The sequence below is a fragment of the Panthera onca genome, chromosome B2, assembly GCF_046562875.1.
Source record: "Panthera onca isolate mPanOnc1 chromosome B2, mPanOnc1 haplotype 2, whole genome shotgun sequence".
Lineage (NCBI taxonomy): Eukaryota > Metazoa > Chordata > Mammalia > Carnivora > Felidae > Panthera > Panthera onca.
The window spans coordinates 62,302,660-62,321,486 of NC_138343.1; the positions used below are offsets into that span (position 1 = coordinate 62,302,660).

Sequence of the window (18,827 nt, forward strand, 5' to 3'; positions counted from 1 at the left end):
CCTCCTGGATTTCTTCTTATTATTGGCTTATGTTGTCTACCAGTTCTCTCAGAGAGAATCCTGAAGTAGTAAACTTCAAGGTTCCTTTAATTATAAAAATATATTTATTTCTGCCTCTCACTTGAATAATAGTTTTGCTGGGTGTAGAAATCTATCTTCAAAGTTATTTTCCCTTATAATGCTGAAGGTATTATTCTACTTGTCTTCTTGTATCCTGGGTTGTTCACAAGGAGTCTGATGCCAACTTGATTATTTCTTTGTAAGTAATTTTTCTTTTGACTCTGACACCTTTTTAAGATTTTCTCTTTATCGTTGATCTTCACAAATTTCATCACACTGTAACTAGGGGTGTGTGTGTGTGTGTTTTATCTTCAATTTATCCTTTAGACCAGAGGATCTTTGAAGTTCTGAGAAGTTTTTCCATAATATTTCTTTAAATGCTGCCTTTCCTTGAAATTTTCTCTATTTTTTCCTTCTGAACGTAGTTTCAAACAGATGTTAGAACTGTGTGTCATCTGTGTATCTTACTCCCCTATTTCCATGTCTTTATCTCTGCTCCTTATGTGTAGCTTTGAGCTGGGGTATCCTTCTGTCTGCCATCATCTGCTCGTTTTTTAGATATTTCTCACAATCTCTACTCTACCACAGTTTATACTTCTTTTCTTTAATTTTATGAAATCTTTTCTATTATCCCTGAGGATTTGGGGTGAATAATATACATGAGGGTGACAGGTATGAACGGTGCTCAGTTTGCCAATTTAAATACCTTTTCAAGTTTTGTAATATTTGTCAACCACACTCAGCACATGTAAAGGACCAAATTGAGATTCGGCAAGGCAGGTGTAGCAGAAGAATTGGATGATGAACTTGAGGTGCTAGTGAGTCTCAGGTTTGGAATGGCAAGCTGTCAAGACTCACTTATTGTGGGAGTCAAAAGTAGACACACAGGTGAATAAGGAGAGGCTGTAAGACTAGAGGTCATGACAGTGAGTCCAGTAGTAGGAAGATTGAACAGATGACAATATATAAATCTGCTTATAGAAAAATAGAACCAGGGTGAGATTTCTAAATGTAAAAGTCTCTGGTACTGAGGGGATCCAAGAGATGGTCACTGTGGGATATAGGTTATGTGGAAAAAGGAAATCAAGGAATCCTGAACCCTGAATATTAGAAAGGCTACTCATGTGGAAACTGAGATGACACATGTGGAAAATAGTTTATTTGAAAATTGCTATTATAAAAGTTGTATCTTAAAAAGACAGCTTATCGAATCTATCAGAAAAATCATGTGTGTCTCATGTGCAATGTCTGAGTTTATAGTAATTCTTCATATGATGAAGAAAAATTAGCTCTCTCTTTATTTTCAGGAACATAGATTTTGTTGTACTCTTCACATAAGATTAGTTTTGTGACTTTAGACCACTTTTTCCATATATATACATTCTTTGGGTTGAGACAGCTTTCCTTCATAGAACAGTTTCTAGACATATATGAATATTCTCTCATTATAGTAGAATGCGATTGCTCATAAAAATGGGTCTTAGTTCTGTAGTTACTACACATTTTCCACGCATACTGTGGCCATATTCTTGTCTAGAGAGACATGAATTATTGAGATAAATGTCAGTAGCCCCAAATTGCATCCATTTCAATTTGTATTAGAATTAAAGTGTGTAACAGAGAGTCCCAAAGCAACAAACATAATATAGAAAGAGCAAATTAAAAGTCTCTGTATTGACACAGTGAGCATTTTATTATTTCTTATAAAATCTCAGTGCATCTAGTACTTAGCATTTAATATTGCAATATTTTTACATTGTTTTATACAACCTTATATTGATAGTTTAAAATGGGGAAGGAATAATTTTGCTAGCACATACAATTGAGATGGGACCAACTGGTGGAAGGAAATGACAGGTGAATTAGAAAGTGTAACTATGGGTATTAAATGGAAGAGTTATCTTTGAAATTCAGATTGGGATTAGGAACCGTAGATCAGGAGTGAACAAAAGTAGTCAGCCTGCAGATATTTAAACCCTTACCTGGAAGAAAAGTCTCAATGTCTCAAGTATAGAAGGAATCACAGTTGGTTCAAGTGACTACATTATGCCTGAAATAGGAGTAAAGGTATGAGGAAAGGGTTCTAGAAATCCATGACTTTATCATACTGAGAATTGTCATCTTTGTGAGGATAAACATAAGTAACCTAGGATTTTTAAGTGCTACATGAAATAAGGAATCACATGCTGAAAACCAACTGGTAACACTTTAGTACTGTTTTTAAAATAATGATGACTATGGTCATAATCAGTTGATGCACTTGCTATATGCCTAGCATGGTGCTACTCAGCTTCTGTACATTATCTCTCAACATTTAAAACAACCTGGAGAGATAAGCATGGTGAAGTTCTTTTTATAGGATTAAAAGAACTGAAAAGATGAATTAACATCTGGTGAATTTCAAGAGAATAAACAAATAATAGGAATAATTTGGGCCAAAAATTTAAAAGACATTTGGCTTTAACAGTGTATTGGGTTGAGGTGGGAAGATGAGAGTTGTATTTTTATTTCTCTGTTAATGAGGTTTTTTTATGATTGTTTTTCTAGTTCTGTGTTTTGCTCTTTTCAGTTTTGGGGAATAGCAAGACAGACTGACAGAGGAAGTTTAGTTAGTTACTAAATTTAGTTTAGTTACTGATTCTGATTTATGAAGACTTGCATTTTAACAAGATTTACACAAAGACATTATACTAGTAGTGAAATAAGGAGCAGCTTCTACCAAAATTCAGCTGCTCACCTTCGCAGATGAGTCACGAGTAACTAATGGTTGGCACATTCAGAATGATTAACTTGTGTAAAGTGAAATATCTATGAAATCATGGCTGTGTACTGCCAGTGACTCGATTAACTTTTCAAAATGATTTGATTACATACAACACATTGTAATGCAATAATAAAGAACAATGTATTAAGTACTTAAAAATACTTATGTTATTTTTGCACTAGGCTATTAGCCAAATATCATTTTATACTTTTCTACCTTGAATATCACACTTGTATAAAAGCAATTTTTCCTTTTGGATGGCTGTTGGGTTGTAATCTTAACATCAACCCAGATAAAATAACAAAGAATTATCAGATAAAATGGAAGGATCAAGAACGTAGCCAAAAGAGTTATGCAAAATGTCTGCAACTTAAATTAAACCGAATGGGACCATTCCCATAATTACATTTCAAGAAAAAAAAAATTCCAAGTAAAGTAGTAATTGTAATCTCCCTTGGGTTTTAATTTACATTCAGGCTTCTCCTCATAAAAAATTGAACATGCAGGGGCGCCTGGGTGGCGCAGTCGGTTAAGCGTCCGACTTCAGCCAGGTCACGATCTCACAGTCCGTGGGTTCGAGCCCCGTGTCAGGCTCTGGGCTGATGGCTCGGAGCCTGGAGCCTGTTTCCGATTCTGTGTCTCCCTCTCTCTCTGCCCCTCCCCCGTTCATGCTCTGTCTCTCTCTGTCCCAAAAATAAATAAAAAAATAAATAAAAAAAAAAATAAAAAAAAAAAGAACATGCAAATGGAATTAGGACATATCTTTTTTTCTATCATACATATCATATGCAGCATAAAGACTGCAGGGTTTCTAATTTCTGTAAATAATTACTCTGTCACACAGGAGAGGTAGATATTTGAAATAAAAGCAATGAGTTGAAGATGAACAGTCCTCTGGAGGACACAAGATTACCCCCCACCCCCCATCCCCCCCCACTATATTCAGTGTGAGTCTTTTCTGTTTCCACAGAGCATCTGTACAACCACCACTGCATTTTTGCACTTTTTCTTCCTGGCTTCGTTCTGTTGGGTTTTAACTGAGGCGTGGCAGTCCTATATGGCTGTGACTGGAAAAATTAGGACCCGGCTTATAAGGAAACGTTTTTTGTGCCTTGGATGGGGTAAGCATATTAATATGCCCTTTCATGCTCTTGTTGTTAAAATGACTTTGAACACATATAATGAAGCAATAGAGTGTGATTATCCCCAAGCTACTTTTTTTTGTCCAATTTGATAAATGGAAGTGGAAATACATGAAGCTGGTTATTTTTGAACATTCTTTGGGCATTTGGAACTTTAAGAAGGAGTAAATATTGGATGACCACATAGCCATTCAGTTAAGCAGTGATGTAAGAAGAAGCCTAGGATAGCTACAGGCAGTACAGCAAAGTGTTCTCTGCTAATACATTCTGAAAATGCAAAATGTCTTACAGTGTTCAGGGCTCAAAACAGGTGCTAGTCACATATTCCCCACAAGAAAACTTTGAGAAGTCCATTCCAAGAGAGCTCAAAACAATTAAGGACTACAGCTGTCCATCACAGGAAGAAAGTCCACTTAGAGAGTGAATGAAACCTTGTGACTAGTGTGTGGGATCCTCAAAGGAAAAACAGAATTGTTGACAGACTGAGAATTAATTCGTTGTTTGCTTTTCTTTATTAGGAAAAGTTTCTGTCAAATTGCCTTACAAAATGGGCATCTTGAAGATCTGTGCATTTCATAAGGCCCATTCTAATGTTTAATTAGAATTAATTAGTTTCATTAGAATTAATTAGTTACTTTAAAGAAACTAGTTTCAGAAAACCTCAGGATTTTGTCATTTTTGCCTTTGAGTTCTGAAATACTTGAACTAAAAAAAATGGGGAATTTTGGACCAAATATACAACAGATACCTAATAGACCAGAATACTGGAGAATAGGATGCTTGATGGAGGCTGATAAATTACAAATAAGTGGACTTATTACAATAACAGAATAATTCATACTGGAAAAAGTAGGATTAATATATTAGGGCTCTTTACACAGGCAAACGGGAGAGTGTATTCTACTTGCACTTTCATAAAACTTTTGTCTGAATTTCATGACAAAGACCTTCTAAAGTTAAATTGGTACTGAATCAGGGGACACTTTTGTCATGAATCAGTGCCATAGATCCAAGAAATATAGAATGCAGGTAAGTGACTTTACCTAAGTATAAAAAGTGGCAGTTTTCAAGAATGGTAACTACCTCATTTTGTGTCATTACTAAAGATCTTGAGGAGAGGGCTCACAGCTGGTTGCTAAGTTTACAGATAATGTTAAACTACTCTGAATAGCAAAAAAGCTAAGGCAGTGGTGCTAGACTATCAAGAATTCTGGGAGGTGGCAGATTAGTGGCATGTGAATTTCTGTACAGCAAAATGCAATGTAATAAATTTGGGGAAATAATTACCCTAAATTGTACAGGTTGAAGACTATTAATGCTTTAGCTATGACCCAGAAGAGAATTTTTTTCTAATGAACTTGATGTAGTCAGTCAACAAGTCAACTATATATATCCGTGTGTGTGTGTGTGTGTGTGTGTGTGTGTGTGTGTGTACGGGGTGGGGGAGGCCCATATTTGTTTAAAAATATGATGTGTCCCTCTGAGATGCCCTTCATATTTTTTGTCATTAAACCTCATGAAGGAATGTGGTGTTACTTGAAAAGACTCACAGAAGAGAATAGCAGGAAGGAGGGGAAATGATAGGAAGAAAGAAGGTAGGTGGAGGGGACTCAAGAAGGTGATTAGATGATGGATTTTCAACCTGAAAAGGCAAACATCACCTTCCTGAAAAGAAGACATGACTACAATTTTTGTAAAATAATTAAACAGCATGGATTAGACTGAGCTCTGTTCACCAAAACACAGGGGCATTCCTTTGAACTTGAGTAAGGAGAGCATGATTCAGACAAACATAAACTAAAAGCTGTTAGGTCAGAATTGGCACAGGTATGCGGGCAATTGAATTCCAAAATGGACTGAGCAATGTGTGGAGTGATACCTACCGAGAAGTGCATGAAGCGAAACTGGCATATATTTTCTGACCTTCATTCAGGATTGCTAAAAGGAGCATGACCAAGAAGCCCCAAAATTAATTCCTGAGGGCCCTTAATTTGGCCCTACACTCTTGTTATTTTAAGTAAATCATAAAGAAAGAATTACATGAATGCTTTACTTTTTTCTGTCTTATAATAAGTACAACTTGATATGAATCAATATGGGGCCACCTGAAATGTTCCACTTCTGTGATATTCTATCACAGCAGAACATCCATTTTTTGCCTTTCTGATTTTATAACTATAAATTTCCTTTATAACAGTGTAAACCCCTAGGGAAAAAATAACTTAAAAGATATACTAAATCTCTGTTATTAGTTTCCTTTAAACCCATGTCAAATGTGGTGGTAACCTAGCAACATTAGAGAAGTGCACTGAGTTAAAAACCCAGCTGTCGCTCTCATATTTTTGTACTTGAAAGAAATTTTGTAATGGAAACATACTTTATGAAGGAATTCATCCAAATGTAGTTGCTTCGATGTAAGCATTTTGAGTCTGTCCTAGCTTTTCTTGAGCCAGAGTGCACAGTGGTTACAGCTGAACGTGAAGTCTGACCATGTTTTTCTTGCAGGTTTACCAGCATTAGTAGTGGCCACATCAGTAGGCTTCACAAGGACGAAAGGATATGGCACTGATCACTAGTAAGTCCATCCACAGTGATAAATCATGTTTATAATTAAGTAAATCATCATCTATGCTCCATTAGTCTTGGTTGGCACTGCTGATGGCTTGCATTTTGTCACTGAGTCATTAACAATGGTAGAAATCACATTAGTGAGGAATGATATAAGGTAGCTGAAATGCGCAGAGGTTAGGAAGTAAATGGTGAAGCCCTGTTCAGAATCCTTGTTTCAATTTCACATTTCTTCATAAGGACAATGAATTTTATTTTTAAAATATTTCAATATTTACTTTGTGTGTTTAATCTCAAATGCATTTGTTTAGATCTGGATAAATCTTGATGTTTACCTTTTAGAATATGATCCTGATGTGAGCTTCTAATTTCACTGATGATAATGTATATTAGTATCAACCAAGTTGTGAAAGATCAGCTCAAGTTTTGTTGCCGCCTTAGGGTAATACTGAAACTTAAGGATCAGGGGGATCAGTAAATTACACATCAGAAAATGCCTAGGCTGTGGGAGAAATTAGAGGGAAGAAAGAGGGTGGGGTATCAGCCCATCCTTATCACAGCTGTAACACTGATAAATTCAAGAGAGATTTTATAAATAAAGTTTATATTGAAATATTTAAAATTTAAAACAATGCACTTTCATATTTTATTTCATCTGCTCTCTCAAGGTGAGGAGGCAGTTGAGAAGTGGAGAAAAAGATGGGCGCATCTTCTTACAAGTATAAATTTTTAAAGTGAGATTTTCTGTTTGTCTTCAGGTTTGAGATGGGAATTAGTGCTAATTAGTCCTTCTAGTGGGCCCATCCAAATGGAGACTGTGAGAAGAGACATCATTTCACCTGCCCAACAAAAGGACATTTCCAAAGAATTTAAAGAACTCATGTCATTAGAGCACTTGTTTTTCTTCTGCCACCTATGTTATAAACACACAAACAAGCAAAACTCCCTGATAGCGTATGTTGTAGTGTAGTGCTTACTACAGCACTATTACCTTTAAGCCATTACCTTTTACAGGAGTATGACTTTCAGTATAAATCCAGTATTTGAAAGGCACTGTATTGGAGATATAGCAAGAGGTAGGAATTATGGATGATATGGTTCCAACTTTCAAAGAGTTTTGTGATTGAAACCGAGCACAATATAATGAGTAATATGTCAGTTTAAAGATTAACTCACAAAAATACAGTAGAAAATCAGTGGCAGTCTCAGAGACACCAAACTACAGTGTTCTATCAGACTACAGGCTTTTCGCCCAGGTGTTTTATTTTAAAATGTAGATATTAAATTATCACCCCCAAAGTAGGAAAGTAGAATTTTATCTGTTCACTGTTATGGCAAGGAGAAGTAACTAAATGCAGACTTCGAATACTCACATACACACACATTTGTTTTAGGTATATATCGATACATGCATTGCTGTGTGTGTGTGTGTGTGTGTGTATAACTACTAGATTAAAATTTTTAATTAAGATAAAATTTATGCAGAGCAGCATTCACACTGTTAAGTGTGTAGTTCTGTGAGTTTTAACAAATGCCTAAGTCAGGTAACCACCACCACAACCAATATAGAAAAAGTGTATCCTTAGAAGCAATATACAACAGTTATTGTTAATTGTTGTTAATTTTGGAGGCAGCATGATGATTCTGTGGACCTAGAACTAATATTGACAGGGTCAAATGTCAAAAGCAGATGCAAGAAGTAGTAAGTGTGACTCATTGCATCAGCAGAGATAAAACATCTCCTGGTGTTTTCCTACATTCCTTATATTTCCTTATATTCCTGGACCATGCACATGCAGATGGGCCACCTTGCAAAGCCTCCAGTGCCAAGCCCCATGCCTTCTTCATGCCTCTCTACTGTGAGAGAATAAATGTTCTTACCTAAATGGGTTACCATGTCAATATCAGTACAAACCTGCATCTCCTGGTGAATTTAGTAATTGAAATAAACACAGCCACACTTATTTTTATTCAGAAGCTTATCTTTACTGAATTTTGTTAGTAGTCTGGGGCAAAAGTAAAATCAGAACAAAAAACAAGCACACAAAATATAGATTATTTGTTCCTTTCAGTGATGGCTTTTAAACCAATTTCTCCCAATATCTCAATGGCCTCAAGGAAGAACACATAAATGGCATACGCAAGACTCTAAAAGCATGCTGTTCTTGCTTGAAAGAGCATTTGAAAATTTTCATAATGGATACAGAGCACCATTTTACAAAACTTATGTGATAGTCACCTTTGTACTAAAAGTCAATATAAAAATCTCACTGGAAGAGTAATTTGTCTAAAATGTTTTAACTGCCTGAAAGTAAGGCCTTATAATAAAAGTTTCTTTTCTGCGAAAGGTGTATAGTGTTTCTCACGCATCAAATGCTCTCATTTTCGCTTTTTCCACCTCTTCCATGCATTTCTGCTTAATTACAAACCTTCAAAATGGGCCCAAATTTGAACGCTAAGTAATTTGTATCACACTTCAATGGTTTAGCACTTATCACTAATTTCTGTTAGTTTTTATCTGATGTTGTTTTTAGCTGCTGGCTCTCTCTTGAAGGAGGACTACTCTACGCTTTTGTTGGACCTGCAGCTGCTGTTGTCCTGGTAAAACATCAAAATCTACTCATTCTGTTTTCTTATCAAAGACTACTTGGCTTCAATTACAGTGACAATTTTTGTGTTCACTGTAAAGAAACTTTAACGTAGAATGTATTATAACTTCATTATTAATTACTACTTAAATTTGAATACCAGCTGCTCTTTAGTCCTTTAGTACTCTAAAATACTCTTACTTTGAAGACTGAAGAATACTGAACATGCGAGTGTGGGATTTCTCTTACAGTAATTTCACATTTATGAAGAAGTTTGAGTAAGTTTCAACCGATTCTTCATTGTTACTGTACACAATCAATTATCATTTCACTTTGCACCATTCTGTGCGATCTCCATCGTTGTTAAGATCGCTTAATCTTAGTAACTGCTGCTGCTACCAAATGTCAATAAGAAAACTTATGTCCATGTGTCCGAGTTTCCTAACCTCAGTGCACAGATTTTGGATAACATATTTCTTTGTTGTGGGGCTGTCCTGTATATTTCAGGATGTTTAACAGCATCCCTGGCCTCTACCTACTAGATAGATACCAGTAGTATCCTCTGGTTGGCAAAAATCAAAATTGTCTCCAGACATTTCCCAATATTCCCTGTGGGCAAAAATCACCCCCGAGTTGAGAACCCCTGCCGTATTTTGTGCATAAGGATTTAATTTTTTTTCTTTTTAGAATCACTAAATAATTCCTTTACATATTTAATTATGGGAACATGGAATTTGCTACCAATTTACCTTTCGTTCTCTCACTTTGATATTCTAGATTACAATACAAATCTTTCTTGTCTAATAAATCTTTAAATGAAAATGTAAGGGGGAAAATGGTCTGAATTAAATACAAAGATCCACATCACTGTGCAATTAGAGTTCTAATTGGAGAACTACCCTTTGGTTTCTTGAACAATTCATTGCATATATGGAAGCTAGCAATATCTTTATTAATAACTCTATATGATTTTTTCTTTCTTTAACATTTGCTCTCCATCCTCTAAACTATAGCAGGGAGCAGAAACTGTCCATGATTCACAAGACAAAATCTAGGCATCAGTCTTAGAGAAGAGCATAGGGAGATGGAAGCTATTAGGCACATTTTTGTCTGCTGCATCGAATTCTTATTTAATCAATTGAATTATTTCCCTAAGGTACCAAGTTAATATACATATAACCCTAAAATGGAGAAACAAAGAGTATATGTATAATTGAAAAACCAAAGTATGGTCTTTGGAGTAGTGATGGATTCCCTCATGATTAAATTGTAGATTAATAGAATCCATGGAATACACTTTTTTCTCCTAGTTCATATAATGAGAAATGTGAAGATGAGTAAGTCTTTCTCTTGATTAAATGGTATCTTGTCAGAAAGCTATGAAGAGTGACACTTCCTAATAAGTCCCTACCTATCAGTTGCTTTGGATCTTCCTTATACCAGCAGTTAAACAGATTTCAGCTTTATATTTCATCTGGCCAATGTTCTGGGAAAAAGGAATTTTTCTTTTTTCTTAACCAGTCATCCTGTTTAATTTAAAACAGACTTTTGTGAACCACTAGTTTCAATGTAAAGGCTTCATCATTTGCACTGGGGGACGCACCAAGATTCCATTGATCATGGAGGGTAAGGGGCAGGAAGGCAAAAAGAAAATATTTTTCCTTGATTATCTTGGTCTCAGCATTGGACTGGATTCCTTTGTCAGGAAGTGCTGGTAGGTTAGAGAACTGTGGGCGCTCATCATAATAAGTTGCTACAAATAGACCACAGCCATCTCTACAGCTTTTTACAATTTTACTTGAGAGAGAAAAATATGTGTGATTTCATTTCAGATGTATTATGCGCAAAGATCTTTTAAGTGAGGGTAAGAGAGTCTTAGAAAATGCTGAGAAGTGTTCAATAGAGCACATTTTAAGAGTTGATGTTAGTATCCATCTCCTAAAGGATGCTGGTGAGTTGAATAGGCTTTCTCTTTTGTCTAAAAAAGCATGGTACATCAAAATGCTCCCCCAACCCATAGGAGAGATAGCTACACAGTATGAGGAATTTAGACATTCTTTTCTCACTTCTGGGGACAATGACAAATTCTTAGCACCTTTGGCTGCCAGGGCTCAATCTAGTCTCACACTGTGAGACTGAAAATCTTTTGACTCTCATAGGGTAAAACTCATTTAGACAATTGATTTTAATCAGGGGTGACTTAGAATGCCAGACTCACATATTATGGCACTGTTTAAAAGGTAGACAATTGAATGTTAATCTCCTCAGTGTTAACTGCAAAGCATGGAAATTTAATGTACTTAATGTACTTTAAAACTTTAAAGTTAACACACCATTGTTAAATTGTTCTCCTTTATGCACTTATAAAATATTTGACAAATGCTTTCTATCACTACTGTTGTGAGTTTATAATTCTGAAATGGCTATAAATTAATCAAAGAGGGTTTTCAGGAGAAACAGGGACCTAATTTCCTTCAATATCATTGAAAGGTCAACCTTTGTTTCTGTTTGACAGGTCAACATGGTGATTGGCATTTTGGTATTTAATAAACTTGTTTCCAGAGATGGGATCCTAGATAAAAAGCTCAAACACAGAGCCGGGTAAGCTGCAATTGGTGGATTTTGTAGGTTCCTTACCAGTGAATCCCATACTCCAATTCCAGATCATCATTGACTGCATTTTAACTGTGCCTTGAATTTTGTTCCTGATGAACCGATGTGTCTGGTAGAGTCTGCCATTCAGATTTTTTTTTCAATGTGCTATTCTTAAGTAATGCAATTAATATCTAAAAATAATTTTAAGACCATTAGAAAGTCTGGGTTTGTTTGTGTGTATTGCTCGTTTGTAAGATAAGAAGATTAGATGTTAAGGCTGGAGTGAAAATACTTGTTCTTTTGTTTGTTTGTTTGTTTCAAGTTTTATTTAAATTCCAATTAGCTAATCTATAGTGTAATATTGGTTTCAGGAGTACAATTTAGTGATTCATCACTTACATACAACAGAGTGATCATCATAATAAGTGCCCTCCTTAATGCCCATCACCCATTTGGCCCATCCCCTGCTGACCTCCATTAAACCTCAGTTTGTTTTCTATAGCTAATAGTCTCTTATGGTTTGTCTCCCTCCTTCTCTTTTTTCTTCCTTCCCCTATGTTCATCTGTTTTGTTTCTTAAATTCCATATATGAGTGAAATCATATGGTACTTGTCTTTCCCTGACTTGCCTCACTTAGCTTAATTATCTATAGCTCCATCCATGTTGTTGAAATGGCAAGACCATTCTTTTTTATGGCTGAGTAATATTCCACTGTGTGTGTGTGTGTGTGTGTGTGTGTGTGTGTGTGTGTGTGTGTATACCACATCTTCTTTATTCATTCATCAATTGATAGACATTTGGGCTCTTTCCATAATTTGGCTATTGTTGATAATGCTGCTATAAACATTGGGGTATAAAAATACTTCTCCTTAGTTGGACATTTTCAAAGTCCCCCTAGTTTGCATCACAATGGACAGGAGGGTAGATCAAACATAATGTTGATATGTGACACAATGGAATCGAGACAAACAATTCCTACTAGGGCAAAAATACTAGATTCTCTTTGATTAATTGTATATATCAGAAAATTTCTTCACATGAAACAATCACTAATGAAACAGTATTCTTGTCATATATTTTCATTTTTTATGATGTTTTGACTATAAATTGCTAGGAAGAGTTATTTTTAATTTTCATTTGCACATTTTAACCACTTATAAAATTTAGGAAAGCATCTCCTTTAATTTTACTGTTACTATGATACCACCACATTTAATGACTAATAACATTCCATAAGCAGATTGATATACCAGCCTTTTAAGGTTACATAGTCACCTCATCTTACAAATTTGTAGAAATCTAAAGGAAATCTTAATGCTTTTGAATTTTCTTGTGTATATTTTCTTATAAAAAGTTTATAGCTTTCTCCTTTCTATTTAGCTGTACTTTCATTCAAAACTTACCCTACAATTGTTATTTCTTTACTAATTTATAGTACTATTTAATAGTCATAGTATTTGATCACTGACCAGTGAGAATTTTAAGTCCTTTATGTTTTTATAATCTATGCAATGACTTCTAAGATAACCAAGGTATGTTTTCCCCTAGTAAAAGACTAGGTTTAATGCTTATATAAAATATAAATATAAATATAAATATAAATATAAATATAAATATAAATATAAATATAAAAATTTGATACCATTAATATCAAACATTAGAACTGCAGTGATGTAACAAAACATCACTGGAGGTTCCCTTCAAAGAGGGGCCAACACGTCAGAGGAGTCTCCATAGACTTTTCACTTCAGATGAGTCTCTATAGTATCTTTAACCAGGTAAACCTGAACCTGCACAGACACTGCTTTCTGTACCACTTGAACTTGAAACTTTCACACTATTATTCTGCCATGTATGGTTGGACTTGGAGCAATAGCTTCAGTATTTCTGCCCAGATTAATTATATAAGAATAAATTGACCATACTGAGTATGGTGTATGGAAACTCACTTCTGCAACTAGTGGCATGCACACACGTGTATTATTAATTGGAGGCATGGGGGTTAGTGGTTAGGAGAAAGCTTTGAGGTAAAAAAATGTTTTTAAATAAAGCCATGCTCAGTATCTAGCTCTGTAGTTTATTAGCGGTGTGTGTCTTTCGGCATGTTATTTCATTTTTCTGGGGTTCGGTCTTCATACCTGTAAAATGGGGATCATCATTTTTGCTTCATAATAGAGTAATGTGTATAAAGGATTCATTAGAGTAGCAAATAGCAAGTACTCATTCAACCAATTGTGACTATTTTTATGATGAGTTAAATGAAGAAAAAACCCTGATTTCTATCAATCAAGCATCTATGATTCCACCACTGATGACCTTGAGGTCAAAAAAAAGAGATGAGATCATCAGAATGAGTATAAAGCTAAGGATTTATTACATTTGCAGTTAGTATTTTTTTCTCATTTAATCATTTTATATGTAATATCCAGTTTGATTCACATAGCTCTTTGTAAGAGAAAACATATGTTTAAGAGAAATGACAGCTTTGTCATGTTATGAATTTAGAAATTATCCACTTTAATCTACACATTAATTTTAAAACGTCTATTTATAAAAATAGTATTAGAAGTTACATCTGTTTTACTGGCAAAATGGAGCCAGTGTTTTTCTGGTTCAAAGGCCACTATTGAAGAAATAAAAATGTTAATATGTGTATAAAAAAGCAGAATGTTGATTACTGTTCAAAGCAGAAAAGAATTATCAACAAGTTAATAACTCTAGGTGTTAAGAAAGTCTTTCTATAATATAAAATGCAATTTATGCCGAAGTATGTATTGATTGAAATTTGCTATTTCAAAATGTTATTGAAGGAAATTTTTTAGAAAATATAAGTGATAAGCAGCATCCGGGTGGCTCAGTGGGTTTAGAGTCCGACTTGGCTCAGGTCACGATCTCACAGTTCGAGAGTTTGAGCCCCTCATTGGGCTCTGTGCTAACAGCTCCAAGCCTGGAGCTGGAGCCTGCTTTAGATTCTGGGCCTCCCTCTCTCTCTGCCCCTCCCCTGCTCTTACTCTGTCTCTCTTTCTCTCAAAAATAAATAAACATTAAAAAATACTTTAAAAATATATGTATATATAAGTGTTTGAAGCTATTTCACTTCACAGAGAATCAGTGAAGGCAATCATAAAGACTTCAGTGAACAATCAATAATCAGAATTAACTATGGAAACGTTGAGCAGGAAGTTAATTAACTTAACAGTTGATGCCCCTAATTGTAAATATTGACCATTTCAGATTGAAAAAAAATATATATCATGTTTATGACTTGATATGTTTATGAAACATTGTTTATTATTTAGACTCAAATATGTTCCTCTTCCCATTTTTTCTTTGTTTCCTCCATTGTATAATTAATCATTATAAACTAACCAAGCATAGTTTATGCTCAATAACTATTTATAAAGGAATGAGTGAATGAATATTTAAAAATACAGTGTCTTGACAAGTTTATTAATACCCAAATTATATTAAGTTTTTCTAACATGTAAAATATAGTTACCCAAAAGGGATTGATTGTAATTAACACATCCTATATAAAAAAAAATTGGAAATAATGAAAAGACAAAATGGCATGTGTCTTCTTAGAACATCTCAAGCAAAATATTTCACTTTTTTTTCCCTTTTTCTTCAATGGGACTTTCTTATCTACTGTTTTAAACTGGTTTTATCTCATCTACATAAGTTAAGGAAACTACCAGGATCTTGTACAAGTATCATGAGATTTTTCCAAAGGGAAAGGGTAATATTTTCTTTTCAGGTAGTTTACATGGTATCAACAATAAACCAATCGGACAATTTTTTTTTTCTAAGCAAAAGAAAAACAAAATTGGGAAGGGAAACTTGTAGACCTCAAGACCCTGCACGAGTAGACAGCATAATCTGGGTGAAATGACTGTGTTGCTGCCCTGGTGAATATGGTAACATTTGAACTTATGGGAAATTCAATTTTTTTAACCGTTGACACTTTTTATTTTATACATGTATAATTTCCCCTGTAACAAAGAAACAAGATTTTATTTCCATTGCAGCAACCCTGTTCTGCATTTAGACTATGTGTTCTTCATACTGTATTAATTTCTGTAGTGGTCATACAAACTAGGGGAAAATATTCTGTCTCCTTGGATAACGTATCTTTCCTCTGCTCCATATACATCTAATAGTCAAATTCCAAAAGTGCCCAACCAGTTATCATCAAGTATAGCTTTCAACAGTTAGTCCTGACTGAAGGAAGTATGTATAGCCTTTAAGTCACAATCAATCTCAACTAAAGAGAAATAAGCATTTCAAATACTGACTTCAGATTTATTTTCAGGAAAGTCCATACTTAGAACAAATTAGTTTTTCTCAAAGCTAAAATATTCGTACCATATAGTAAAATTAATTTTTAGTCACCTTTGGCTTTTCAATCTTGTTTTAGAGCCTAGAGACAAAGAGTCCTTAAACTGAGAAAGCCACATTTGTATTTAAAGCACAGATACCCAATAGCATATCTTCTCTGATAAAGGAAACAATAAATAAGTCATGTCTTTTTAATATTAATCTGATGGAACTTAACAAGATTGAAGACACTCAAATATATAGTTGCAATTACGTGAATTCCTGCTTTTCATCAGAATAATCTATGGAGCTTTAAAAAACACAAATGCCTTCACCCTATTAAATTGGAGTCTTTGGGGTCTATCTATCTATCTAGATATATATCTATCTCTATCTCTATCTATCTATATAGACGGATAGATAGAGATAGAGATAGATATATAGATATCTCTATAGATATATATTTATCTGATGATCTATATATAGATATGTAGATATCTATATATAGATATATAGATAGATATATAGATAGATATATCTGATGTGCAGCTACTGTGGAGAATACTGGTATAGGTACTCCTTTGGGAGAAGTTTCAAACACATTAGCATGCCTGTTGAGGCACTCATGATCCAAACTGAATAGACTATTGCTTACTTATTGTGAAAAGCTTGGGCACATGTGCCAGTACATAAGTCTTGGGTTGAATCAGTAAAATGAATAATTTAGTATCATAATTTCCCACCCTCACATCTAACTCTAAAAGCTTTGATTTTTCTCATGAGGTCTACTGATCAATCTACTTAATAGCTTTCAGATTTATTATCTCATCCAAGCACTGTTCACAAATGAGTGCACTTTTTAAAACAAACCAGACATTCTGAATTATGACCATCTTAAGATGTTTCTCTGTACTGCCACTTTTATTAACACATGCCCACTAAATATTATTTTGGAAAAACCTACTAGGAAAACATTTTATTTTATTTTATTATTTTATTTTATTTTATTTTTATTTATTTTTATGGTTCTCATGTACTTTAATTATAAATATTATAGGTCACCTATGGTTTGCTGTAGGTATATTTTATTTTATTTTTTGTCAAATTGGCTTCTATACAACACCCAGTGCTCATCTCAACAAGTGCTGTCCTCAATGCCTGTCACTCATTTTCCCCTCTTCCCCACTCCCCATTCACCCTCAGTTTGTTTTCTGTATTTAAGAGTCTCTTGTGGTTTGCCTCCCTCCGTCTTTGTTTGTAACTATTTTTCTCCCTTCCCTTCCCCCATGGACTTCTGTTAAGTTTCTCAAGATCCACATATGTGTGAAAACATGTGATATCTGTCCTTCTCTGACTGACTTATTTCACTCAGCATAATACCTTCCAGTTCCAGCCACGTTGCTGCAAATGAAATGATTTCATTCTTTTTCATTGCCAAGTAGTATTGCATTGTATATATAAACCACATCTTGTTTATCCATTCATCATACCAAATAGCATATCTTCTCTGATAAAGGAAACAATAAACAAGTCATGTCTTTTCAATATTAATCTGATGGAACTTAACAAGATTGAAGACACTCAAATATATAGTTAGGGCAATTATGTGAATTAGTGAAAAAAGTTGATGGAGTTTAACCTCTTTCCATAATTTGTCTATTGTTGAAAGTGCTGCTATAAACATTGGGGTACATGTGCCCCTATGCATCAGCACTGCTGTATCGCTTGGGTAAATTCCTAGTAGTGCTATTGTTGGGTCATAGGGTAGTTCTAGTTTTAATTTTTTGAGGAACCTTCACACTAGGAAAACATATATTTTAAACATTAACTGCACAAGAGAATTGACGAGAGAAGTATACCATGGAAAATTATTTCAAGATGTTTTGATTTTGAATCAAGTAATTTCTTTTTGGTTTTTCATAAGAAAGTTGTATTTTAATAAATCAGTAATTTTCAAGGGATTATTTTCTAAAGTAAAATGTGTGTAAAGTTTTTTTGTATAGCATGACTTTGCTTCCATGATATAGTAGATTGAATCTGAATAATTTGTATCTGAATTTACATCTGAATTTGTATCTGAAAAATCCTCCAGACTAGAATAGACCATTTAAATGCTGTTAGGTTGGAGTCTATGAAAAAATGTTCAGAAAGAATATTTTGAACTTAATGTTAAAGTGTTTTATTAAAGCATTCAACTGTCACCCCTCTTATTATAAACTAATATTTCATCAAATTTCATCAGCTCCTATATTCAGATCATCCTAAAATATAGATAATACATTGATGGCTGTGAGAAATTTCAAAATAATGAATTTGTTGAGATGAAGGCTACATCTTCCACAAATGATTAAAGACCTAAAATATATATCTTCCTATATTGGGCTTCTGAGATACATGTTTACATTTCAGAAGGTTTTAGTTGGTATGATGTCCCTTCTGCAAATGACAATGAAAATCTTTGAAGCTAGGAGTCCTAAGGCGTCTGATAATTAGAGGTCTGAATAAAGGGTTTTCACCGTATGTCTACACAAACACATGCTTATGTTTAACTCAGTGTATTGGGCAGTTTTGATCTGTAGATACAAGGGCCATTTATGGTATAATTGATGGGTATATGCTTTGCATGCAACAAAGGCCCATCTTACTGAAAGGTATAATGTTACAAAAATAATGTGTGGTGTTAATTGCGTCTTTAAAACAACCTAGAGCATTCACTTTGATAAATAAACTTTTCTGCATGAAATCGTATTAAAAGCTAACTTGCAGCAGCAACGTTTTTTTGGTGACAATTCA

The 18,827-nt window shown here is 34.4% G+C and overlaps 1 protein-coding gene across 4 annotated transcripts in view; it reads left to right on the forward strand.

Annotated features, from left to right (window-relative positions):
* ADGRB3 (adhesion G protein-coupled receptor B3) overlaps positions 1 to 18,827 on the forward strand; it is a 736,713-nt gene that overhangs the window by 661,441 nt on the left and 56,445 nt on the right. For all 4 annotated transcript variants that reach the window (XM_060615856.3, XM_060615857.3, XM_060615855.3 and 1 more), the window contains 4 exons: positions 3,795 to 3,945; positions 6,472 to 6,541; positions 9,069 to 9,135; positions 11,638 to 11,723. In XM_060615856.3, the coding sequence (XP_060471839.1) occupies positions 3,795 to 3,945; positions 6,472 to 6,541; positions 9,069 to 9,135; positions 11,638 to 11,723 (374 nt within the window). The remainder of the gene's footprint in view (positions 1 to 3,794; positions 3,946 to 6,471; positions 6,542 to 9,068; positions 9,136 to 11,637; positions 11,724 to 18,827) is intronic.